This window comes from Xiphias gladius, chromosome 15, assembly GCF_016859285.1.
Source record: "Xiphias gladius isolate SHS-SW01 ecotype Sanya breed wild chromosome 15, ASM1685928v1, whole genome shotgun sequence".
Taxonomy (NCBI): domain Eukaryota; kingdom Metazoa; phylum Chordata; class Actinopteri; order Istiophoriformes; family Xiphiidae; genus Xiphias; species Xiphias gladius.
In genome coordinates, this window is record NC_053414.1 from 4,463,890 (window position 1) to 4,491,250 (window position 27,361).

General features: G+C 42.2%; 2 protein-coding genes across 5 annotated transcripts; both read left to right on the plus strand.

The window, feature by feature from the left end:
- Positions 1 to 4,276: 4,276 nt before the first annotated feature.
- acta1a (actin alpha 1, skeletal muscle a) lies at positions 4,277 to 12,252 on the plus strand. The gene is made up of 7 exons (XM_040147008.1): positions 4,277 to 4,408; positions 6,441 to 6,580; positions 7,869 to 8,193; positions 9,385 to 9,546; positions 9,884 to 10,075; positions 10,984 to 11,165; positions 11,761 to 12,252. The coding sequence occupies exons 2-7, from the start codon at positions 6,452 to 6,454 to the stop codon at positions 11,902 to 11,904; spliced, it is 1,134 nt and encodes a 377-aa protein (XP_040002942.1). The 5' UTR covers positions 4,277 to 4,408; positions 6,441 to 6,451; the 3' UTR covers positions 11,905 to 12,252.
- A 2,301-nt stretch (positions 12,253 to 14,553) lies between these two features.
- Positions 14,554 to 26,840, plus strand: ccsapa (centriole, cilia and spindle-associated protein a). Of its 4 annotated transcripts, none has more exons than XM_040146918.1 (5): positions 14,554 to 14,655; positions 18,823 to 19,217; positions 21,091 to 21,443; positions 23,484 to 23,659; positions 25,667 to 26,840. In XM_040146918.1, the coding sequence occupies exons 2-5, from the start codon at positions 18,857 to 18,859 to the stop codon at positions 25,698 to 25,700; spliced, it is 924 nt and encodes a 307-aa protein (XP_040002852.1). In that variant the 5' UTR covers positions 14,554 to 14,655; positions 18,823 to 18,856; the 3' UTR covers positions 25,701 to 26,840. The 4 variants fall into 4 exon arrangements, with proteins under 4 accessions (XP_040002852.1, XP_040002853.1, XP_040002854.1 ...); XM_040146919.1 differs by having other exon boundaries at positions 21,094 to 21,443; XM_040146920.1 differs by lacking the exon at positions 25,667 to 26,840 and having other exon boundaries at positions 23,484 to 25,040.
- The last annotated feature ends 521 nt before the right edge of the window (positions 26,841 to 27,361 follow it).

Below are 27,361 nucleotides of genomic sequence, written 5' to 3' on the forward strand. Positions count from 1 at the left end.
AAATCTCTTATAGAATCTATCTGGGTTCAGCTTCCAGCATCTGTAGCTTGAATTACAGATAATAATAAACAGTTTGTAATCATTATCTCACGGCGGTAAGGAAAACCTGTTTTAATTTCCGACATTAGTCGAATAATTGATTAGTTGGCCAACAGAAAGTTAAATGGCAGTTTTGATTATGGATTTTTTTTTTTTTTTTTTTAAGCGAAAGTGGGGAAAATATGAACAGGTACTAACTTCTCAAATGTGCACATTTGCTCATTCTCCCACATGTATCAGAGCAAACTGAACGTCTTTGGGTTTTGGCCTGTTGGCCGGACAAAACAAAACAAGACGTCACCTTTGACTTACGAGGATTCTTTAAAATGATAAACTAATTATTGATCAATGATGAAATAACTGTCGGACTAATAAATAGATAATGATAATACTCGTTGGTCGCACTGTGTTTAGAAACACTGTATATTCGCATGAGCCCAACACGAGCTACAACAATAACTGCCTTAAAGCAAACAAGCAGAAATGAGAATGCTAACTTTGAGACGCGGCGCCTCTACAAGACCAGGCGGATAAGATCCGCGATGAAGGGCCCATCGTAGCTGATGCTTCAAATTCATAAAAAGTACAACCAGCTGATACGAAGTGACCCTTTGACAGGACTGTGACCTTTCCCTGCAGGACGCCGGTTTAAACCCTGGCTACTCTCTACCCTCGGTGTCTCTGTACCGTGGGATATCAGAGCCGTCAGACCTGGAGAGTGACAGCAGCCTGAGCCTGCGAGATAGCGACTCCAGAAACCGGCCTGCATTAGTCAGGACTTCCTCCCGTTTGGTGACGAAGGGCAGATGTGTCTCGTAAAAATAGACTCTGGCCCCTCGGCTGGCCCACTGCCACCCGGACAGGGATCCTCCATGACGCTCCACTTTCACAGCTACAGACTCTGCAGATGGATTTCAGCGTCCAGCTTCACCTAAAAATAGTGAAAGTAGGTTAGATCGGGGAAGTCAGCTCCACAGAAGTGTAACGTTCCACTTTGAACTGAACCTCTAAACCTTCAACGGTTGGCAGACTGGGCGTACAAGCATGGTGTAAGCCTACAGGAGTTTGTGTTCACTTCCGGTCAACACACCAAATGTGAATATGGCTGATTTTATCTAAAATAATTTAATTCAATTCCATTAAATTCAAATACTTGATTCGTTCCTGAAGGGGCAGTTTGAGGCAAGCGAGGCTGCAAACAGAAGTGCACAAACAATGAATGTACAGACATAAAACAATCTAAAAATACAAATATGAAAAGGGTCATTGGCAGTGGCCAATAATAATCAACAATATCTAACAATATCCACCAATATAAGGGTACATGTTGAGGACTCGTTTATTACAGTAGTAAGATGTTAACGAGCCGAGGGTTAACTCATTATTGGCAGAACCCAATCCTAAATAACGCAGCTCAATAGAAACAACAGACGTCTTAAATTCTGTTTTTAATTTTTTTAAGTGTAGCGTTGGAATATTCCTCCGAACCTTAAGTAAGAATATGTTTAAAAAAAAAAAAAAAAAACGTCGGACTAAATGAGGATTTACGCAAGGCCTCAATGCAGAGTTTGGATTTTTTACGTTGGATCCGATCGTTTTGTGTTAATGGTTCCATATTCGTGTTTGTAAGTGACGTGTATCCGGGCCATTGAGGTCCTAAACCAACACAGTGTAGCCACAGATAAGTATGATATGGATCTGATCTAGGACCACATATGCAAGTGGCCCAGATTCTGCGCATAATGTGAACGTGGCCTTTGTATCTTTGGTTTCCCTTTAAAAACCATTGCAGACCTGCAGGACTGGAAAACATCATGAGCTTAATGTTTGACCTTGTTTTTTTCACTGCTGAATTTCTGGACAACCAACGCTCAAGTCTGTCGCAGTAAACCTGCACCTGCAGCAGAGAAAAGAGTGTTTCCGATTTATGGTCCTTTACACTTCCTCTCCTCCTTGGTCCTGGCCCGTGGGACCCCTACTGGGTTCAGCGTGCGGCGTATGGTACGGGCTGAATCCAGCTCAGCCTGAGGCTCTTTAGATGTCTTGGCGTGGTGTTTTTGTTTGTTTTTTTTTCCCCCCACCACTGCATCAACCCTCCCAGACTTCTGTCGTTGAGTTTTCTTCTCGGCCCCACGTCCCGGAAGCGTCTTGACAGTTTCAGTGACTGTGGAACTTCCTGTTGAAACAGGGATTTCAGGATCTTTGGCGGTCGCCTTGTGGCCTCTGGGATCGTTTTGGGTTCTGATAAAAGCATTTCTGTTGCTCTCTTGTCTTCACCGCTGTGAAAAAGTAACCGGAAGTAAAACCATCATTCATTGGTTAATTCGGGTCATGCGAACACTGAAAATGAACCATTATGCTTCACTGTCCGTGTTTTTCTGTTTTGGCCTTTTTTCTTGTGAGAATGCTGATGAGATGAGATTACCTTCCACTATCTTGGTAGTTTATAGTCCAGTAAAGGTAAAGTCATCACCCAGCTCCACGTCGAGTACAGCCTCTAAACAGATTAGGGTTTCCTTCCGGATAACGTGCGGTATGTTGTGTCTGTTTGCGGGAAGTCGATTTGGCATCAAACGTCGAAGCTGCATCGTCCTCCCCTTTAGATTCACGACTCCGGCCCTGTGTCGTGGTTTGAGGTCCCGGCCTCTGTGAGCTGCAGCTCCGTGAATCCCGACACCCTGGAGCTGACGGCTGGATAAACACGGCCCCGTCTGTTGGGATCAGTTCTTGGCTCTCGGAGGAATTCAGACTCAGGCCTCCGGCTGCGGCTGTGCCCGGCGTGTCGGAGGTCCCGACCCTCTTGTTTTAGCAACTGGAGCGGGAACGTCGCTCAGCGGCTGCGTGGATGTTGTTGCTCCGAGTTTACGGCCGAGAAACACAATCTAAAAAAAACAAAAACAAACAAAAACCTGAAGAAATATGGAGGTTTTTTGACAAAAATCCCCCTGAAACCAAGAAGAACCTTTTTACTTTTCAGGCTCCGGATAAAAACAATAGTCTCCGGGTCACTTTGATAAATGAGTCATGTAAACTGGCTGACAGCAGCAGCTACTCTAATTAAAGTGAATGAAGTCTGCTACCTGCAGGTTTGGTCTTAACCAACAATTACACAAACCTGTTTGCGGCGCTTGCGCTTCGGCTCCTCTCAGTGCTCAAACTTCAACTTACTTCAGCTTCAGCTCGGCACTTAACGCGTAAACTGTCGCTTCAACTTTTCTTCCAGCAGGTCAATTCAAACTCAGCGTCTCTCATTTTCTTTGAAGGACGTATGAGACGGGTAAAAAGGTACCAAGTAGCAGTTGGAAAGCAAATCAAAACGACGACCGAGGGATGCAAAACTACCACAAAGAGACTCGAAACAACCAAACACAGCCACAAAATGGCCACAAAGAGACAAGAATCGACCACAGAGAGATGCAAGATGACTACAAAGCCACAAAACAACAAAAAACAAATGTAAAACAACCCCAAAGAGACAAGAATCGACCACAAAGAGACACAGAGTGACTGCAAAGAGACAGAATGGCTGCAAAGAGATGCAAAAATCCTCACTCAGAAAAAGCCTCAGATTTTGGGTTTGGTCGTCTTGCTCTTGTGTACGAGGGCGGGGGGGCCTTTAACATGACCCAGGGTCAAACGATGGCGTACGGGAAACCTGGAACTGCAATCTTACCATTATCGTTACAATTCTTTATGTAACTTGTCTTTACACGTTAATGTCTGGTTGGATTTTGGCTGCTGGTGATACACAGTTTACTGGTTTTCTCTCTAGTTTGATGTCGCCATGAGTCTTACTGTGTGTTTGCTGTGTGTGATGTGAACCAACTCTCCCGATGACACATTAACTGAATTAGGAACCAACAGCAACAAAAAAAAGAGACAGAACAAAACTCAAAAACAAGAAAAAAAAACATTAGGAATGTTCTAATTAAACTTCAAGGTTTTGAATGCGTGTGTATACAGCACTCTCCGCACACTTTGTGTGTGTGTGTCTGTCTGTGGTGTGTGTTTGTGGCGTGTGTGTATGTGTGTGTGTGTGTGTGTGTGTGCGCGTGCGCGGTCGGTGCGGTCTCGCTCCATACACGGGCTCGAGCGCTCCGCGGCTGCCTCGCGGGGGGCTTCCTCTCCATATTTGGCCCGCCCGGCGCGCGAGCCCCTGCGTGCGCCTACCGCGCGACCAAATATGGCCGAAAGGGCCGGCTGAATTCCTGCCCAATAGTCGGACATTCCCGCCGGCTGTCTGGGGACAAGCGGCCCGGAGGAGAAGGTGTATATAAGGACCCCGGTGGTCGCCGGCCTGTCACCCCTCTCTCAGCTGGAACCAGCAGCGGTCAAAGTTCCCCTCACCGACAGCCGGAGACAAGCACAGGTAGGCGGCTTGGAGGAGCGGAGGAGCCGGGCACCGGGGGGTGGTGGCTCTGCGGGCGGGTGGAGGGAAGCAGGGAGTTTGAAGTAGCTGAATTTGAGTGAATGGAGTCCGGTCTGCTGTTGGCTTGAGTGAGCGACGGAGACGGAGCCTGCGTCTGATCCGCGGTTAAAAAAAAGGAAGCTTTTGTTTTGACAGGCAGCGGGAAACGTCCAGACGGGAGCTGCGTTCGCGCGCCGTCGGAAATTCCGCAATGCCGAGAGAACGGCACGACAAACTGTGCGAACATGATTTTTCATTAAATTAAACACCGAGATATAATATTAGCAGGACAGAGATCGTGTAAGCTCGGTCGTTAATGGCGGTAACAATTGTGTGATCTTTGTTTAAAATTGTACGTTCTTTTGACATTATAATACATATTCTAAATAGCCAACGCAGCAAGACATGGATATAATGACAAAGTCTTGTCTCCCTAAGCTTTTTATTAAGCAAGCAATATTTTTCAAACAGCGTGTATTGAAAGAAAATACAAATAAAACGCATAGAACAGTAAAGATTTTTTTTTGAAAATGAGAAAACAAAAAAGCATAGAGGGGAATTAGGTATTAAATATTTTCAGAAGTGTCATTTTAACATTTCCTTGTGCAGATACTGTATTGTTCAAGTTTTGAATGAAAATAATTACAGCAAATAGTCTTTTAGAGAATCGAAATTAGTTATTATAAAAATCACAAAAAAAAACCCAAATTTTAGTTATGAATAAAGAACCTTTGTGTTAGCTCAGTGAGTCAAAAACAGAATCCATGCATGACACCTAAAATTTAATCCAGCAGAAATCCCATGTCGGTAGTTCAACATGAGTGAAAGCAGTTTAATGGTCAGAATAAGGATTTTATGAGGAGCCCATGAAGGCATCATCAAGCAAACGTGGGTCAATGGTGTTTCGGTTTATTTCTCAATGAGGACACGTGAGTACAAGCTGAGTGAACAGTTAATCAGCTGTTTATAACCTGATACAGACACTGTCATGAACAGAAAGTGTGTTAATGGTAGAAAACACACACACACACACACACACACACACACACACACACACACACACACACACACACACACACACACACACACACACACACACACACACACAGTGTATTCAGCGACCAGCTGTTTAACATCATGAAGAAAAAGTAGAAGACTGATCATGTGTTCAATGCTTGTTTAGTTTTTTCATCTAACACTGTTTAGTCCAATGATTATTATTATTTTATTTATGAATTTATTTTAAAAACCTACTTTTCTCAAAAAAGAACAACAAAAAACAGCAAAAATGTTTTTTCTGTAAATGAGAGAACATGACGAGTAATCAAACCCAATTAATACCAATCAAGACATTTCTGGAAGTGAAATCAATCTAAAATTAGCATTTAAAAAAAAACACAAAAAACTTTGGCTTTAGTTTTGTTTTTATGCAGAATTAATCAAACTGCTAACGAGACAAAGGCAGATATTTTGTAGGTTAAATTGACTGTAACACTGAAACGATGTATATTGTACTAATGGCTGTTGTAATGAATGACAGCTTTGTTTAATGGTCTGCACACTTAAACATTACATGTCCAAAGCTCAGATCCCGATTTGTTTTGGAGCTGAAATGATTCAATTAATCGACTGGTCGATTGACAGAAAATTTGACTGACATTTGCAAACATTTTGATAATTTTTTGATCAGTAGATTGAGACATTTTTATAGAAATAATGCCAAACCCTCTCTCCTGCTGTTTTTGCTTGTTGCAAATTTAATATGTTTGGATTTTGGACCGAAAAAACGAGCAGTTTGATGATGTCACCTTGTGCTTTAAGGAAATAATTCAGATTAGAGATCAAGGAAGATAATTGTTCTCTGCTTGTTCGTTTGTGTGCGTTGACCTGGCATGTGTGACTTTTCTAAAAACTTCCCCAGCGTGTGAAGTGCTGTCGAGTCCCTCTACTGCACGGTTAACTCACCCCCTCTTGATTCCCCCCCCACCTCCAGAATCTGCAGACATGTGTGACGACGATGAGACCACCGCCCTCGTGTGTGACAACGGCTCCGGCCTGGTGAAGGCTGGCTTCGCCGGAGACGACGCCCCCAGGGCCGTGTTCCCCTCCATCGTCGGCCGCCCCCGCCACCAGGTACACAGGAACCCCAGCAACACCAGAGAAAGGGGAAAAAACAACAACAACAAAAATCTTCAAACTGATCTGTAATTTACTCTATTTACTTAATCGATCAGTTCTACGGGCAAACACTGGATTTGAGTATCTCACCTCCGTCAAATAAAATGAAACCACCTCTGTTCACTCCCATCAATTTTGGTATTTGGTACGAATTTCGCCGCGCACATTCACGCTCCCGAGAGGAAGTAACCTCGTCACTTTGGTGCCCTTCTGTCCTTCCCACTATCGCCCCCATCAGGCCAAAACTTGGCTGACCTTAATGCTTGGCTAGTCCTTTAATCTTTTTGTTGGCTGAAAGTGTCGGATGTCTGGGGAAAATGCCGGGACTCTTGTTTGAGCACTTTCTTGACTCTTAACAAGCTTTTGCTTCTCAAGCATGTGCTCTCACAGATGTATGTTTTCAGTCAAGTTCTCTATTTACTTTTTTTTTTTTACATTTTAAACCACCAGTAACAATTTCTGGGCTCAAACGGACCAGATGAAGCCAACATTCACCTAAGAAATTAAAAAAACAACTATTTACTTAATTTTTATTATTATTCCCATGTTGAAATCTGTCCTCTTCTTTTTAAAATATTTAAAATGTGTATTTTCTTTACACGGGAAATCTCCTTTCCATGGGCGAATATATATATATATTTTTTGGCATTTAGGTTTTTATTGATTTTAAAGAAAAAGCTCGGTACAGTGCAACGAGTAAATCTCTGCATAGTTTTGGGGTCAAAGGAGAAGGCGTTTATCGATAATGTCTATTCTCTACACGGTGTAGAAAACAGATAAATAACCTAATAAAAGACCAAGTAAGCGTAGACCCGGTCAACAATGAAGTTAAACCTGTCCCTGTACACAGGAGAGTCTCAACTACGAATGATTCCTAAACCTCCGAATCAACTTTTAATCCAATGAGTGGACTCGTAAGATGCTTCACAAGATGACGACTTGGAAATGTCTTGTTTTGTCTTGTTTTTTATTTTTTCTGTCAATCGACTAATCAGTTAATCAACTAATCAATGCAGCCTTCTTCTTCTTCTTCTACTTTTTCTTCTTCTTTTTCTTCATCTTCTTCTTCTACTTTTTCTTCTTCTTCTTCTTCTACTTCTTCTTATAAGATAGCTGATTGGGGTACTCTGGAGAACAGTGTTTAATTGTACTGAATCTAACACCTCGCTGTGTGTGTGTGTTCTCTAAGTTAATTAAACACTGATCAGCGTTCACCCGTCTCCCCCCTCTCCCCTCCCCTCAGGGTGTGATGGTCGGTATGGGTCAGAAGGACTCCTACGTGGGTGACGAGGCCCAGAGCAAGAGGGGCATCCTGACCCTGAAGTACCCCATCGAGCACGGCATCATCACCAACTGGGACGACATGGAGAAGATCTGGCACCACACCTTCTACAACGAGCTGCGCGTGGCCCCCGAGGAGCACCCCACCCTGCTGACGGAGGCCCCCCTCAACCCCAAGGCCAACAGGGAGAAGATGACCCAGATCATGTTCGAGACCTTCAACGTCCCCGCCATGTACGTGGCCATCCAGGCCGTGCTGTCCCTCTACGCCTCCGGTCGTACCACCGGTGAGTCCGGTTACTCGCATACAGGCTTCCATGTGTTCGAGAAAGGATTATCACAGGATTGTAGCTTCTTCACCAATAGTTATATAGAGACTAAGGATTATTTTTATTGTCCGTTTGGAGTTGGGCGATATGACGGCACAAACCGTGACCGGCAAACATATTTTGCATTTCTGCCGAGGTGTCTATTCCTGTAACGTCTCTGGTCGTCTTGTGAAAATGTGGGCCAATCAATACGCGGGACTGTTGGTATGGACACACAGAGTGTAAATGTGCCAAAAGTTTGTGTGAGCATCCCTAAGGAAGTGAATGTTGAATAATGTTTCCGGCTATGAGCGTCGGATTTACAGGATTTTTTGCGTCCGTTTGAAATGGCACATTGATTGTACAGTTATTTAATTCACTGGATGACCCCGAAAACAGACACTTTGTAAGGTCAGTTTAACCGGATATAAATCGTTTCTCAGTTGATTTACCCAAACATTCACTATATCATGAGATATATATATACATCTATATCACAGTTTAATATTTCCTTTGTCCATTAGTCTGTGGGTTATTCTCTGGTCAGAAATAATAAAAAATGTCAGTCACTAGTGTCTTTACGCTGCAACCTGCCAGAATCTGCAGGCATTCGGTTCATAATCCTGTGAAACCGAGAGAAGTAAAATGTTTTTAAGAAAATATTTTTTCTCTACAAAAGATAATATTTGTTAATCATCTGTTGTAGGCCTACATTTAGTCAATCGACAGAAAATTAAAAGCAGTTAATTTTTGAAGTAATTTGTTGAAGCAAAATACCAATTTTTTTGTTTTTTTTTTAAATTTCAGTTTCTCCGAAGTCAGGATTTTGTCCTTTTCTCTGTTTTATCTCATGTAAACTGAATAACTTTGGGTTTTGGACTGTTTGTCTGACAAAACAACACATTTTAAGACTTACTTCGGGGTCTGGGAAACTGAACATATCAACAGATTGTCGAGATTTTTATTTATTTTTTCAACTTTTATACATGCTGACGTCTGATGTAGACATCAGGGCAGAATGAAGTATTCAGGAAGAAGTTGCGATTGAAAGTGCTGCTCATTTATGAGCCTTTTTCTTTCGTGGCTCCTCACAGACCGGACATTAAAAAAGAAAACAACCTCCGCCTGCCTCTGACACTAAGATTGAACGTTTCTGTTTCCTGTTGTCAGGCATCGTCCTGGACTCTGGCGACGGTGTGACCCACAACGTGCCCATCTATGAGGGCTACGCCCTGCCTCACGCCATCATGCGTCTGGACCTGGCCGGTCGCGATCTGACCGACTACCTCATGAAGATCCTGACCGAGCGCGGCTACTCCTTCGTCACAACCGGTAAAGACTGCATCTCAACAGAAAGACACAGCGGTTCACTTTATTTTGAGTCCAAAGGCCCAAAGGCAGGTTCACTGTTTGAAGCCATGAGCTCATGTTCAGGACATTATCCCTTCTCTCTCTGTTAGATTGAAAAATATTCTCAGTTTAGACCTTTTGCTGCATGTGGCTTAGAAAGGATCTAAAATCAGTTTGAGGCAAAGTCTTGATTTACTCCATCTTCAGTTAGCTACACACTGATACTCGAGCTCTGCTGCAGATTTAGCCGTGCGTAGTTTTCCTGAGCACTTTTCTGACACATTTTGCCCGAGGCCTGATCTTCGCCCTCTGTTTCCAGCCGAGCGCGAGATTGTCCGTGACATCAAGGAGAAGCTTTGCTACGTGGCTCTGGACTTCGAGAACGAGATGGCCACCGCCGCCTCCTCCTCCTCCCTGGAGAAGAGCTACGAGCTGCCCGACGGTCAGGTCATCACCATCGGCAACGAGCGTTTCCGCTGCCCCGAGACCCTGTTCCAGCCCTCCTTCATCGGTGCGTACTCAGAACACTTTCTCCTTTTTACGTGGCGGAGAGAAGAGCTGAAACAATCTGAAAAAGAAACTCACAGCTGAAGATTGAAAGTTTAAAATTGAATTGTCACGAGCAATCTCTGCATCCTCAAAGACGAAAATGAAGTAGTGTCGCAGCTTTCTACCCTGGAGTCAGGTGTGACTTCATTATGTGTAAGCAACATTAATATAAATACTAAGTTTTGGTTTTTTTTTTCCTCAGAAGCCTAAAAGCGTGAAAAGAAAACCGTTCACACAACTGCTCAAACGCAAACACGCTTTCAAATTGATTCCGCAAAGATTTCAAACTCAGACTGTGTCAGTTACAACATTAAAATCCACCTGTCACCTTTGAAAAGGAACCTTGCCAAGAAATAACATCTAAACTGTGCGTTTGTACGGGAAAACCACGGAAATATTCCAGGATTATTGTAGCCACACCACAGGCACATGGGGGGTTTACTGAATGGAAACAAGCCCGGGGACTCGGGGGTTTAGGGGCCCCTGGGCCCCTGGGCCGGAGACTCTGTTTGGGATTTTTTTTTTTGCTCCTGATCTCTGATCAGTCTTTTAACACTGAGTCTAATCCAACGTTTCAGTTCATTTCTTCCATCCTGTTACACCTGCACAGCAACAACAGTCAAATTAGTAAAGAAATCTAAGTCAGAGCAGAGGAGCAGCTCTGGTTCCAGTAAACAGAACCTGCGTCTCAGACGGTCTTTGATGCTTTCCCATAATATCTTGTGTAGTGTACTGTAATATTTATTTCAGTAGCTCAAGACAACGATAAAGACGTTTGCTAAAAGCTCAGAATTGAAAATCGTACACAATTTCCCGTTGGGTGCTATAGAGGGAAGTCAACTGAACCGCTCTCCCTGTGCACCTGAACAGGTATGGAGTCCGCTGGTATCCATGAGACCGCCTACAACAGCATCATGAAGTGCGACATCGACATCCGTAAGGACCTCTACGCCAACAACGTGCTGTCCGGCGGCACCACCATGTACCCGGGTATCGCTGACCGCATGCAGAAGGAGATCACAGCTCTGGCTCCCAGCACCATGAAGATCAAGGTACGATCTGGACAGTTTGGGATGATCGCGGAGGGTTTACAAACATTTTACGCGCGCTACACGGCAATAAGTATGTGGACACCTGAACATTACACCCACATGTGATAGTTGAACATCTGATTCCAAAACAACGGGCGTCGACCTGCTGCTATAGCAGCCTCCGCTCTCCTGGACAGAACCTGCTGCAGGGACCCGCTCCCCGTCATTTTGGCCACATAGCGAGGCAGATGCGATGCAGCAGGCCGCGTACTCAGCCGATGAACAGAAGCAGGAAAAGTTACTCGACTCAACAGCTGATCCAAAATATAATCAACCGATCAACAAGCATTCAGACTAGGGACCTAACGTTTAGCGGTTTCGTCATCCTGCTTAGTTTCTTCCTCTGTCACCTTTAAAACGTCCAGTGGAAACGTCCTAAAATCCCAAAAGAACGAGCTGCAGATTTATTTTTGTAAGCTAGAAAACTCATCACCTGATCAAGCAACCAGTCAGAAGTATTGATCTAAATCCCCACCATCCTTTCTCTTACATGATTATGTGATATGATGTGCTGGTCGGAAATAAAAACTCAATCTTGTCCCCTTCTCCTCTGCAGATCATCGCCCCTCCTGAGCGTAAATACTCGGTCTGGATCGGCGGCTCCATCCTGGCCTCCCTCTCCACCTTCCAGCAGATGTGGATCAGCAAGCAGGAGTACGACGAGGCCGGCCCCAGCATCGTCCACCGCAAGTGCTTCTAAACGCCTCCTCGGGGTTCGGGGTCCAGACGGACGAGACGCCAAACGCAGCACTGTCGCCCCTGGAAAACTCTGAGACAACGTCCTCTCCCGACACCAGGAGGACACGGGGACAGTTCGGCGTCTCACCTGTACATATGCTATTTATTCCTTCTTTTATGTATGTGATGTGTTGAATGCGAATGATGTCCGACGTGTGTATGTGAAAGCAAAGTGAGTGTTGGGCTTCGAGGTAGGACAAACTCCTCCGACTCGGACCAAGTGTGAGGGGAAAAAAACCAAAAACAAAAAAAAGAGAGATAAAGAAACGAGACAACAAAGCAAATAAAAGCCATATATTTTCACGTACAACTGCTGCCTGTTATTTCTGATCCTGGACATTTTTAGATGCATGGTTTTGGGGTTATGTTTTTACCGACACATCTGGTCAATATTGGTCTTTTTATCGCTTCATCCACCTCGGATTATGGCCGCTTATTGACAAAATGTTTCAATACCGCTGCCAACACAACACCCGAGTTAAAGCACTGACACTGATTTGCAATACTGATTCTAAAACATCGCCTACTTTAAAAAAATACAATGTTTTTTTTTTTCCTCCGGAATCCTTTATGTTATTCAGCAAAACAAGCCAAAGTTTAAGCAAACGTTCAATGTTGTCAAAGCACAAGACACTGTACATAAACCTAAAAACCTAAAAATAAAATCACCTAAAATTGGTAAAATTATTATTTAAATCAGGGAGTCTGACCTCTGATATGAAGCAAGTTCCCTCCTGAATACGACTTTAGAAGAAAAAACTACTCTCCTTTGGATCTTCCTCTTATCTAATAGTTAATAATGTCTGACGTGAAGCAGTTTAATATTCACTTTGATACCATATTGCAGAGGAGTGGTGGGTCATCTTCTTACAGAGCTGGTAAACTTTGAACTTTTCCAACCTGAGAACAAAAACAAATACAAGCAAACAAACAAACAAAAAAAAAGCAGGAAATATGAAAGCTGTGTCCACATTTCACACATCTACAGCTAAGAGGGTCTTTGGCTCTGTATGTAGTGTGTTCAGAGTGGGAAAAGTACAAAAGAAAGTTTTGTCAAACCAGTCAGTTTGACAAAAGACCAACAAAACGGGGGGGTGAGAAGTGTGAAGGGGAGAAGCAACCGGCCCAGTTGAAGTTAACCCCACTCTGTCCCCTGGAGGTAATCCCGTTACTCATCACATCCAGTTTAGAGCCAGATGAAAGACAGTCGAGGTTGGAGATCTGAGCTCCTACAACGCGGGCCAAAGCGAAAACCGGAACCCGGCACGGGTCTCGAGGCGAGACCGTTCGGTCAGCCGCCGTTTTCCGGAGACCGACAACGAACCCAGGAACTCAACGTCACGTTTGAGGGACTTCTTATGACATCAGGTGTGAAGGGCTGAGAAGACAATAAATAAACAAAGTGTTAAAGGGGCCACTCGGGTGATTGTTTTTGTTTGAACTGCTTTTTCTAAAACGTGGGAGGACTCGCCGGAAGCATATTTGATAAAAGATCAGGAGAGCGTGTTTAGTGAGTTGAAGTCTGACCGGTCTGTTCTCGGCAGGTGTTTTAACGTCTTCACCTGTTGTCGTCTCCGCACAGCTGGAGGCAGAGCACGCATGCGCTGTCCGGTCCCTGCATCCTCTCCCGTTTCTTCACTACTACATCTCTGCGCCGCTTCCGCCAAGTTGGCGGCAGACACGTAGAGCTGTACCGGAAGCACCGGATCTTTCTTTCAAAATAAGGTTTACGATGAGCGGCACTTCACTTACCCTGCAGGTCTGGGGCATCAGGGTAGTTGCCCCGATCTGTCTATCAAATGTTTTTTTGTTTTGCTTTGTTTTTTGCTTTGTTTTGTTTTATAGCCAATTCTGTGTTTTGAGGTTTATGGTTATTTCATTTATACAGAATTATCCCTAAAACAAACATAACGTTTGGTTGATCACTTGTGTTGAAATCGTTGTTTTCCATAATGCTAAAAGGCGTTTTTTATCTAAGTTTATCTCACAGATACAGTTACTTTTCAAATCAAGATTTTACATTTGAAAAACACGCTTGAGATTCTGCTCTCATCCGACCGGAGAATCTCTCCTCTACCGTAAAGGCCTGATTGACAAAGTGCTGCTGAGATGGTCGTCTTCCCGGCGGGTTCTCCCATTTCTGCAGCGGGCTTCTGAAGCTGAACCTAGTGCTGAATCTAGTACAGTGACCACTGGGTTCTTGGTCGCCCGTTGGGGCCGCTGTGCTCCTGGGAACACTCGAAGCTTTAGAAATGGTTTTAAACCTTTGCCCTGATCCACGCCTCGCCACCGTTTCATCCCAGAGGTCTACAGAGAGTCGCTGGGACTTCATGGCTTGTTTTTTTCCCCCCTGACATACGCTATGTTTAGTCAATTCAATATGCCGCAGGTGGCAAGTTGTAGACAAATCTCATGGAAAATTAAAAGAGAGAGGATGCACACGACCACAATCTGGAGTGCCACATAAAATAGTCTGAATACTTTTGTAAATGAGAGATTTCAGTTTTTTCGATTTTTAATACATTTCGAGACATTTCTTTTAATGGTTTTATTGTGAAAGTCTCAGCCGGAAGCCGTGTGTTGTATTTTAGCTAGCTCCGCTCTCGGCGCTCATCAGTCGGAGAAACGGAGCGACGCTCGTCGAGTGACCGCGGCGACACAGCGACCGACTGGACTTTAAACCAGACCGGACCCCCTCTGGAACGAGGTCTGGGTGAGTAAGAATATGCCCGGCCGGTCCGGAACCGTTTACCCTCCATATTTAAACCTCGCGGTGAATGCAAAACGGGACTTAGCGGAGCGGGCAGGTGAGGGTAGCGGCTGGGTAACATGGCTGGAGCCTGGTTAGTGGTTACGGTCACTGTCATTTTTAAAGCTCAAATTTACACACTTTATGGCATCTTTTTCGCCTTCAGCAGACCCAGAAAGGCTTTATTATTTCCGTCCTGGCTGTGGCGTGAGGCAAAAACCTTCAAAGGACGATGTTTTTTTTTTTCTTGCGGGCGGGGGACTGAGAGAATTAGAGCCTTCAAAACAAGACACATATCTGTATTTCAGTAACAGAAATCAATCAGATTAGCAACGATTAGCTTGCTGCTTGACAAGAAATCGACGATAAGTATTGTCCCGGGTCCGTCTGGGGATCAGATGTAGGCCGTCTCAGATAAATGAATAATTAATAGTGTATTTTCACTAAATATAGCAGGTATTTAGATGAAAAAAGAAACAGAAATGTGTGTGTGTGTGTGTGGGGGCGGGCGGACTCAAGACCGAAATGGATCCTGCGTTAACGGCCGAGGATCCATTTCGGTCTTGAGTGCGGTCGGTCAGCAGTAAGACCATAATGAGCCTCAATCCTCGGCTCCCGGTGTAATCCGACGTGGAGGGCGGTGGGCGGGGCGTACAGGTAGACCACGCCTGGCAGAGGCACGTCACGTCACCAGGTGCTGCAGGTAGAGCCCTTCAGAAACTATACACGGATTTGTTTGGTGAAATATTTATAAACAGGTACTTTGCATGAATAAGGATTGTTACCGTTTAAATTGTTATATTAATATATATAGATATTTATCGATATTTATATATCTCTCTATATATCTATATCTATAGATATAGATATATATAAAGTATATAAATAGATATAAAATTTCAAACCGTTTTAGATGAAATTAAAAGCTCACAACATAATTTTTAGATTCATAGATTATAGGTGTGAGTGTTTTGTAAAGCCCGTCTTTTGTTTTATGAAGTTTTGCAATCTTTATGATTTGCAGACACTGACCAATGGTAAAAATACTGTCACATACACTGAATAATATTATTAATTATAATTAATTATATTGTTAGATTCATCACAGTTTGAATTCATTTTAATTTTACAGTTTTTAACTGGCATTTCTCAGTACTGAGTTCCCTCTGTCAAAACTCTTCACACAGTCGGCACGGCAACGGTCAGTGTGGACTAAACTTCGCTTTTCATTGCTTTGATGCCGAGTGCATTAAAATTACCACAGCTTTCAACATACATGAACAGAGACCTCTGTGCAGTTGCAGTCCATTTTGCACATGTTAAGTTTTCGTTCAAAAGCCTAAATCATGACACAAAATTAATCTGAATTAGACTGTGATTTGCTACATTCTGCTGAATCTACATCTAAACAGAAATTTAAAAAAAATAATGCATAAACTGGGAAACTGAGCGTCCATTTTCTTTCCTTGATGACCTCTGTGAAAGACCCGTTACAGATGGGGAACAGGGGGCAGGTGGGGCTGAATCCAGAACAGTTTGTAACTGTGTGGGACAATGTGGCGTTTCACTGTTTTCTCCCAGTCACCGACTGGTTTACAGTCCATCCCGGGATGGTGTCACTTTTCCTTCCACCTCACTCTCCATTCCTCAGCCCGGCGGAGGAACTCTTCTCCTCACGGAGGCGGACAGTTTATGATCAGACGTCTCTCTTGGACACGGTGAATGCTGGATGTGTGGACATATCTGCAGCAGATTGTTACTGTAAAGACTGCAAATAAATAGATCAAATGTTAGGGGTTTGTTTTGGGTCGATTTATATTTTCCTTTCAGGAGACGAACATTCAAACATTTATTAGTAGTCTAAGCCTCTTGAGACGAACCATCTCGGTTTCAGGGGTTCCTTAACACAGATATACTGAAAATACAATACAATGCATAAAACAAATCAGCACCAATACACTCTCACATGCACAGACAAAAGCTCTCCCATGCCTAACCACTGCCTCACCCACTGGTTCCCCATGATGCCGATGCCCACACAAAGCTATATACATGCACGTACACATTAGAAATAAATCATTTCCATGTCTCAAATTTAATTAGAAGACAGAGGAAGTTGCCTGAAGATAAGGAAAAAGAGAGGATTTAAAGTAATGAAAAGAGGTGATAGATCTAAGTGAACTGAGCAGGATATTCCAGTCTGATGGAGCTTTAAATTTAAAGGCACGTCACCCAATTTCTTTAGTTTTCAGATCAAATGTTGTCAGTGTTCGTTGTGCGTTAGTGCATTTTGGACGTGAGACCGGCTGTTGTGCAGAGCTGCATGAAGTTACAGAAAAACTGTGTTAACTGAGTTTTGAAAAAGTGAGCTCAATATAGAGAAATGTGAGGCAACAAATTGTAAACAAAAAAAACAAAACTGTAAACTGCAAACAGTTATCTGTCCAGCATAAATAGACAGTCCTGATGACTCACTACCAGCCCCACAGGGGGCAGTCTAATAAGGCTCAGGTTCGATCCTGCTGTGCTGCAGAGATGCTGAACTCTGGCTCGGATATTTCAACTGTCTGCTCATGGTGAACATTTGCAATCTAGAGACCAAAGCTCCCGTGTCCACTGGATGCAGGTGCGTTGCGTTGTGGCTCTGCTGTAGCAGCCGGAGAACGTCCGCTGCCTTTGTGGCCGCCGTTCAGCTCACGTTTCAGAAGCCTGACGTTCACTTGTGAACACATACAAATGCTGTTTATTGGCAAACTGGCAATTTAATACTTTTATGTACATGGTGCATTTCATTTGGTGTAGACTTTGTCTTAAAGCATAAACAGCAACTAGTTTTTCCTGTTGGTTAGATTGACAGGAATTCGGGAGGAGGAATTCGACAGTGTTCTTTCTGCTAATACACACGATTCAGGAAGATAAAGATAAGTTACCAAGCTGCAGCACAGTAATAAAACCAGTAAGGTAGAGTAACAAACTAACTGTTACCACATTGACGATCAATAAGCTGCACGTGTGTTTTCAGTAAGCACAAAAAATGTTGGCAAACAACTGTCTAGACAATGTTGGAGACGTGGCTGCTTTGCTTTGCTTTTGAAACCTTTAACGGATAATGGACACTAATGTTCGCCGGAGCTGAGGGGGGAAGCTCGTCTGTCTGCAGCTGCAGTTTCGTAGCTCGGAGAAAACTCACAAAGTCACAAATTATATCTTAAAATTAAAAATCAAACCTTTTTGATAAATTTAGTTGAGGTTGCAGTTAATAATCTAACTTTTTATAGAATTTGGGATTTGGAGAATTATTGTTCCATTACAGGAACGTAAAGCCTCTTTGGAGTTGTTGGCTTGACTGATCCGTCAGCTGTGGTGCTTGTCCCACCTCGTCCCCTCCTCCTATTTGCCATCTGCTCACATCTTTAAAATGTCTCTTTAGGAACCTGTAGGAGATGTCCCCCAAAATAATGTACCCAAAATAAAAAAGGTCACTGTTCTTCAACCCTATTGAATACAGTCATGACCCTGGTCTCCTTTTGAAAGGATAGTCTTTGAATTTTAAAACCATATATTAATAATGAGTATAAGAGATAATGAAGCAAGGTTACAGGGGCACGAACATGGTAGAAATGTGCGCTCTTTTTCCTCCCCTATTTTTTAGTTTTGGCATAAAAAGGGGAATATTAGGTCTGCAGTGGCACCTGTTGTGTGGAAAAGACTGTGGAACCATAGCCACAAGTCTGACAATCAATTCTGGGTCAGCAGCTGTTGCAGCGATATGAGGATCCTAACAGGCTTTACACAGATAGAATCAGGAAAGGTTTTGTTTTTGTTTGTTTTTGTTTTGTTTTGTTTTGTAGGTCAGAATGGAACCGACTTTGGACAGATTAAAAAAAAATATGTCTGCCTCAATTTATATGACAAAAGTTATGAAATGGTGTATTTTTTAAAATCAGTCGGTCACTAATGACACTGGTATTACAGATGTCCATTAAATGTCAATACATTCAGATTTGAAGAAAGTACAACCACTTGAACTTCTCTTACTTTGTGATAATAACCAGAAGACATTGCTGACCATTCTGTTTGATTTGATTTTGTTATTATCATTGTTTTATTCCCTCCTCTGTTTTTCCCCAGTGATTAGAACCAGACACGAGCAATAACAAGAACCATGGTGACCAAGAAAATCCGGACGGAGTATATGAAGAAGTTTAAAGATCCCAAATGGGAGACGTTTTCCAAATGCTACGAGGACTCTCTGAAGTACCGTCTGACCCGGCGGGTGATTGAGCATTCCCACAAGCCCTGGTTCTGGGAGGGCTGGGACAGCGGCTCCGACTCCAGCGGCTGGTCCACGCCCAGGCTGACCAAGAACAAAGTCGCCCCTCTGTCCCTCCCGCCGCCGCCGCCGTGCTCGGAGGTCAAGCAGAGGTTGTGGGAGCTGAAGACCAGTCCCGGATCGAAGCCGCCCTCTGAGGAGACCGAGGTGGGAGCTGGAGAGGCCGCGGATGTAGACGCTGCACCGACCCCAGGTGAGGAAACTTTCCGTGATCGCTTTGAGCTAGAGACGACTGAAACCGGTCAATTAATCGATTTCAATAAATCAACAGGAGGTTACGGAAGAAATGCCAAACATTTGCTTGTTCAAGATTCTCATATGGAAGAATTTTCTGGTTTTCTCTAAATCATTTCAAACTGAATAACTATCACAATCATACACTAAATCAGAGTACACTAAAGAAATCAGCAGATTTTCTTCTTAAAAAATTTACTCAGAGCAGTTTAAGCATTTATCATAATAGTTGCTGATTAGTTTTCTGTCCATCAACCAATCAATTAATTGACTTTGACTAGTGAAGCTCTAGCATGTAAATTCATGTCCCTACACGGATGAATCCTAATCATCCATCATTAGGTCAAAATTCTAATTAGTCCAATACTTTGGTTTAAGACCAAATACCTGCAAAAGTAATGGCATTAGCAGCAAATGTTAGCATGCTAAGGCACTAAAGTAAAATGGTGAACATGATAAACATTACGTCATGCTAACGTGCCAGACGTTTGCCAAACTACTGAATTCATCCTCCCTACTCCAACACCAAAAAGAGTTTTATTTCTATGACTTGATTATTTATTTATTCATTTATAGAACTTTTGTTTTTTTTGTGAGGAGCATAAACGGACTCGACTGTAATTTCACTAAACAGTCTTGTGTTGCATAATGATACTTAATTTGAATCTTGAATCATGAGACCTTCTGAAACTTCCTCCAAATCGAGGAGCACTAAATGAATATGCACTAAACTAAATAACTACAGCTGATCAGGTTGCACTGTAGGGACCCAGATCTCACCCGGTTTTCAGTTTGATATGAGAAAAGAGAGATTTATATGACTGTCTATACTTTAGTTGAAGGAAATTTTAAAATTGTCCTGTTTGTACCGGTTCCTATGTTTCCTCTGCTTTCTGTCTAGCTTCCAGGAGAATTTTGGAATAATCTAACAGACCCTCTGGAGGAGTTTCTTTGTGCTCTTGTGTGAGCATCACTCTGACAGTATGAGGGCCAGAGGCTGGTTTACCTCAGGAGACACTGATGCTAAAAATATTTGGACTGAAGGTTCAGTGATCAGATGGGGCTGTATCCTCCTGTTCAGACACCGAGCTCAGATATAAAGGGGCCTATTGTGTATGTTCTAGCATTTCCATGGCTGCATTTCAGACGGGAGAGTTTCAGGACACCAGATGGGCACAGCTCTGAATTTCACCTGCACAAACTTTAGAGGGCTTGTATACAGTAAATTTGACAATTATAATTTACTGTTAAAAAACAGCATGTTACCATATTAGTACAGTTAGTCAAAAGCTACCGTGACTCAAACATCCTGTTACAGAACGGTCGGTCAAGAAAATAAATACAGAATGTTGTAACAGATGTGTTCACAACTGCTACAGGGTCAGCAAAGCAATAATAGTAATACGATATGATAAACTGCCATGTTAAGTATGCAAGTATTTGCATGCAAACGGCACAGACCATAAGCGCTGGTTAAAACTAAAGTTGAAGCAATTAGTTGGTTGATCAATTAATAGAAAATTCAAAATCTGCAACTATTTTGAGTCATTTTTCAAGCACAAATACCAGAATTCTGTTTTCACCTCCTGAAATATGATGAGTTGGTGCTTGGTGCTAAATTGCATATCTTTGGGTTTTGGACTGTTTGTCGGACAAAAAATGCCGTCTAAATAAGTCACGTTAGGGTCTGAGAAATTATGATGAACATTTTTCATTACTTTCTGCTCCAGCTCAACAACACAAAATCGATGAGAAAATCTTTTTGCCACAGTGACTCTAACCTGCAGTGTTTTCCGTGTGTCTCCCAACGTGTTTGTCTCTCTCTTCTAAAGCAGTGGTTGTAGAAGAGGGTGTGAATGAAGCCAGCGGAGATTCAGTGACGACACCTCCAAACACCAGCGGCCCTTCAGACGACAGGGCGACAGACAACGGGCCGGCCGACACACTGTCTTCTGACGAGGAACCCGCGAACCCGGTACCGAGAAGTCGCCGCTGCCGTCGCAGCCCTCGCTCTGAGCCAGGACACCCGGACGGTTCCCATGACGACAAACCAGCTGTCGTCCGCAAACCGCCAAGAGCAAAGAGCCAACCACCGATCAGCACCAAGGAGAAGGAGAACCGGAGACCGTCCAGCCGACTGGACTGGACCGAGAGACAGACGGAGGTTAGGAGGATGCCCAATGATGTGAGTGTTTAAGACCCTGTGTATTTTTAAAAGATTTGAACGAACACTGAGGAAAAAACTTTCTTTAGTGTGCAACAGACAAATTTAAACATCGTTAGTGTGAGCCAAGACATTACGACCACTCACAGATGACGTGAAGACCGCTGATTATCTCATAACAGCGGCAGGTAACTACCAGATTAAAGGTGCTATCTGTACATTTTCGCTATCGCTACATAGCCAACATTAGCATTAACGGCTGTTTACTTACCAGTCCAGAAGAAATGCTGCAAGTTCAGCATCAAACTTTTTTCCTTTACTTGCTACCTCTTCATCCTCTCATTTTTGACTGAGGGCAGACTGGATGCTACAGTGACTCACTATTGCAAAGTGGTAGAGTATTAGTAGACGGGACAGGCCGGGGCTAGCTGGTTAGCATGCTAGCTTCAATAGAAGAAAAGAAATGATGGCAACAGAAGCTAAAAAAATAGTGGCGCTGCTTTCCACCACTGGAGACAGCTTGTGGCCACTTGCAATGTTTCTTCTAGACTGGTAAGTAAACAGCTGTTAATGCTAACGTTGGCTATGAAGCCATAGCAAAACCAACATATAGCACCTTTTAACATTATCCTTCTCATCTCATCTGTACACGTTTGTCCAGTGTATTTGATTTACTGACAACATATTTCATCCAGTGCTTTTAGGCAGTTGATTATCATATTAGATGTCAGAGGGTATTTAAATGCACCACCAAAGAGTTTTCATAAAGGTTCCTGTGATAATAGAATAACCCTGACAGATGTTCATGGATTACTGAGCTCAGAATACTCTGCAAGGTGACTTTCAATATTAAAAAAGGGCTGGAAGGAGGGAAGACAATGTAAAAACTCAGTCAGTCGGCAGTGACGTGGATGTGGAAAGGGTATGAAATTTGAATTTCTAAGTGGAAACTGGTGTGACAAACAAAAGTTTTCATTTGTAAGATTGCTAAAAGGCACATTGTAGTGTTTTCTCGCAGAGGTTGGTTTTTTTTTTTGCGCTATTTTGGGCATTTGTTTCATGTGTTCAAGTTGGTGTCAAAAAGTGGAACTACAGCTTCGAAGCGTTTCGGTGAGGGAAGCTGATCATCTGTGGTGCCTTGACAGGTGATAGTCAGGCTGCAGAACGTATTTTAGGGAGATATTTTATAAGAGTTTGATATTTTTCTGAGCGTGTTGCCTTTGTCTGATATCAGACTGTAGAGAGATGATGGCAAATGAGGGTAGAGAAGGAGAGGGCAAGCCAGAAAAATCTCAGGAGGTCCAAGATGCCGAAGATCCCCCATATGAGTCTGGCAAAAGTCTCAACTTTTCAAAAAGGATTCTCAACTCCACATCAACCATTTTAGGGCTTTATAGTCTCATTAATATCATGACCCGAATGTACAGTTTAATTAATACTATTTGTATTGTATACCACAAAAACACACAGTGTTGTTTTATTCCATTACCTCAGCTGCCTCATTTGTTCTAACGAGTATTATCTGTGTAAATAAAGCCTGATATATTTTATTCCAGTGAGCCGAAGAGCTCCTCCTCCTCCTCCTCCTCCTCCTCAGTCCCACATACACTGTTGTTCTGCCTCAAACCACTGCACTACTTCCTCCTGTTTGTTTGATTAAAAACTTCAGTGACCAGCCGTTTTAGGAATTTGCTGAGACTATATATTTATGAGGCGTATTTCAAGATTTGCTTCTTCAGTATCTACTTCTTCAGCCTTATCCTTTAATATTATTGTTTTGTTGCTCTAATTTACCCGTTTTTGTGATGTCCTTGTGTTTTGTTTTTTTTTTTTTTTGCATATGTAATTTAGAAAGTATTTTAAAAAGAGGACCAGCTACAGGTCTGTGGGGTCTGGGGTGTAAAATTTCAGAGTCAGAACAGTTTGAATCCTTCAGAGCAGCTTGGCCTCTTTCACAGGACACCAGAGAAGTGAAGGCATGTCACCAAACACTCAGACATTAATAATAAAACACCGGTGTGCTTTTCGGAAACATCTCCTCTCTCTGGTTTCTCCTCTCAGAGCCACAGGTCTGACGCCTGCGTTCAGACCCGACGGGAGTCCAACAAGCGGAGCTCCAACCTGGACCGGCGGCGGGCTCGCTCGGCCGACCTGGAGAAGATGACGCGGTCGCAGCTGATGGTGGTGGACGACCGCTGGATGACGGAGTACATGCGCTGTTTCTCCGCCCGGCTGAGGTAGAGACGGGATCCATCCCACGACCCCTGAAAAGCACATTTCCTTATTGGGGAGCAAACATAAGACGGGGGCTAAGTTCGTTTTTGTTCAGTTGAAATAACAAGACAAACTGAGAACCATGTTGTCTCATTACAGTCCATCACGCTGAAAGGCTGCCCGCTGTCTTGTCTCCTTTTTGGACAGCGAGATAACAGAGAAAAATAAAAAGAAGTGGGCAAAAATATTTATGTAGAATTCAGCTTTTCTCAAAGCAAAAGTAGTAAAGAAACAGAGGAACCTCTTGGAAAACTTAGGATAAAACCGGGTGATGTTACAGCCATCGGATATACATAAGAATTCAACTTCAATTCCCACAAAATGCATTTTATTCCCCGGCTTGGTCTGGGTTGAACAAAATCCTTGTAATTAAAATGAACATTAATGAGAGAGTCAAAAAGGGAGAAATAACTTATTATTCAGATGCGTGTTTTTAACCCGACGGCAGCGATTTTGATCCGTAGGAACAGTTTGGATTTTCAGCCCAGGTCAGATGTGATGGTCTGAAATGTTTTTCCTCTGGTTCTGTGTTTCTGTTGAAGCTGTTCTCAGTTTGACAGCGAACAAACTTCAAAGAATTCACTCTTTATAAGCTTTTATATGAAAAGAAATATCACACCAACATCACTACTTGAATGTATTTGATTTCTGTGCATGAAAGTCTCCAATGACACTGCTGTGCTTTATTTTAGCCGTTAATCTCCTTTCAGACACACGTAGTGTTTTTCATTCCTCTCTCACAAAGGCAGCTGCGTGTTTCTAACAGTGTTTGAATCAGAAGCAGCAGAAAGGACCAAACTGGAATATTTTTGATATTTGAGTATTTTGCAATTTAAAGACTAAAACTACTGCTGAAAATATAGAAACACAAGATTTATCTAACAAAATTAGTATTTAAGGTATTTTCAGAGGAAAAAGTATATTTAAGATGTGCTAGCTTTATAATCATCTCAGTTTTAAGAAATTAAAAGCACTTAATTTAATTCAGGGGACTGTTAAAGGTTTTCAGAGTTGTTTGGCATTTATTCAGGTTTTGACACATTGTGGCTGTTTAGCAGCAGCCTGCCGCTTCTTGTTTCCATTCATTCTGATGAAAAATGCCAACATGGTGCTTTTCTGTTAACTGCAATGCTAAACACACAACTTATTTCTCTTACTTCAGCTTTTTGGGGTTATTATGCAAAAGTAAACTCTTAATCTAAAGTTTCTGAGACTTTTCGGTTGAGTAGAAGTTTTAAATAATGAATGTGTGATATTGATAAAAATGCAACACTGTACTATCCCTGATTTGTGGTGTATAGGGGCAGCTGAAACTTGTTTGCTTTATCAGAAATCCAGATTCAAACTCCATTTTTTTTTTTAAAGCAAAAACTTTTCTAAAAATAAAAAATAATAAAAAACACAAAAAAAAACAAAAAAAAAGCAAAGAAAAAGAAGAGAAGAGAAATTAAATTATATATATTTGAGTGAGTGTGTTTTTTTTTTTTAATCTTCTATCTAACTAAACTCTTTACAAGACGAGATCGAGGTGGTTCACCACCTCAGCTAAACGGTTTCTGTAAAACTTCGTTTTTATGGCTCCGTTTTTTTTCTCAGTTCGAGAATTTTTCCTCATATCTGATAAATAAAAATCATAATGCTTGTATAGAAATCAGTTTGTTTGAACATCGGGGTCTGTAATTTCCGACTAATTTTCTGGAAGGAGCTATGTGATTTGGTGCTAATTATAGTAATTAAAAAACCAGACAGTGTTCAGTTGGTACATTTACAATTAATTTGTTCCACTAAATAAATAACCCATAGTCTCATTCAAAAATGTCAAATTTGTCCAAAGTCAATCATACAAGGGCTGCAACTAACTCAAATTATTTTCATTATCAATTTTTTTTTTCTTTGATTAATCGTTTTGGTCTCAAAATATCAGGAAAATGTGAAAAATGTCATCTTCAGACGTCTTGTTTTGTCTCCAGAATCCAAAGACACTCAGTTCACGTTCATGTGTGAAGAAGGAAAACATCAAATCCTCACATTTGAGAAGCTGGAAGCAGAAAAAATTGACTAAACCGATCATTTTATGTTGATTGACTAACCGATCGATCAAGCGTAGAATTTAAAAATGATTTCGACTGAAGGTTCCACTAATACAATAAATACATAATAAATGAATATTTACCAAAATGTTCAGAATTCTTTACAGAAAAGAAAATTACAGTGTGACTTATTGAAAATAAAACCTTCTCACCTGCAAGAAACCCTGGACTGAGTTTCTTTCCACTTGCTGTTTAAACCCAGTGATGGAACTAAATAGGAGAAAGGGAAAGTGTAAACTTTAATAGATGTCGACACCAAACCACCTCCTCGTATTTTCAGCACCTCTGTGTGTCGACGGTGGACGTTTTTAGATGTTAAACTAAATCCGTTTCCGTCAAATCCAACCGACTCTGGGGAAAAGTAGAAACTTCAGGTGTCAAGTGTCGTAGTGAAGAAACGTTTTCGGTAACGTCGCAGAGCTCAGAGTTTGGTCGACCGTTTGTTGATGTAACTAAAGATCGTGAATACATGGTCAAACTGAGGGCTAATGATCACGATTTGTTGTGTTTAACGTACATGTTGTGAGTATACTTTTCAAACTGAATGCACCTAAAGTCACTGAGAATGTTTTTGATCTCACACCGGCTCAACCTCCTCGCGCTGAATGCGCAAAACTATTTATTTACGTTTGGTTTACTACTTTTATTTCCTTTCTATTGTCCCGATTCATACTCACAAGTCAGTTTCTGACATCAGGTCAACCTCAAGTGTGTCCAGTCTGAAACGACGCGGCGCTAGCATAGCGTTGCTATATAACAGCACGTGTGTCACGTGTCCATGTCAACTCCTGACACGATTCTACAAAAAAAAGTGGCAATTGAATATTTAGAAGAAAACACTGAAGATGTGTTTGCTTGAAAATGGTCAAAATGATCAAAATAAACACATGAGGGCAAAATGTCAACAAATGGGACAAACAGGTATAAAAATAGATATAAACCCTCAGAAACCCATGTTGTTTGAACCCTGCCTCCCGTATAATTGTCCAGTCAGTAGGTTGAACAATTAAATCATCACAGCTTCTCCCATCTGGACCAGTCAAGACATGAAATTTAAAAAAAAAAAGATTTTCATTTTCTTTTTTTCTTAAAACGGACCTAAAGCATCTAACTGGTGTAGTGAGTGTTGTCTCAAACTGGACATCCAGATGTGTTCGTGTCTCTTCCTTCACTTTTTTTTTTTAAACTGGCTTTTTGCTTTAATAAACTTCAGAAGTGTTTGCGGCTTTAATGTCTTCAGCATGAACAATCTTTTTTTTCTCCGTAGAGAATTGATTTGTCTTGTCAGCATTCACAATGCAGAAAAGAATCGCTACCCTGCTACTGATCGTCCTTTGAAACTGTGGCGTCTAAACTAGAATTTACAGTAGTAAAATTTAAGTTTCTTTGAGTTAGAACAGCGTTTGGCTGCACGGTGTAAACGTTAAGGAAGGCAGAAGGGTTGAAGGGGTTGAAGGATCACGAATGCAGCAATAAAACGGGGAATTTGAGAAATGATATTATGGCATCACATGGGAACTCCTGTTTCCAGGTACAGCATAAGAAAGTTTGGAGAAGTTGGATGACAGACTTTAG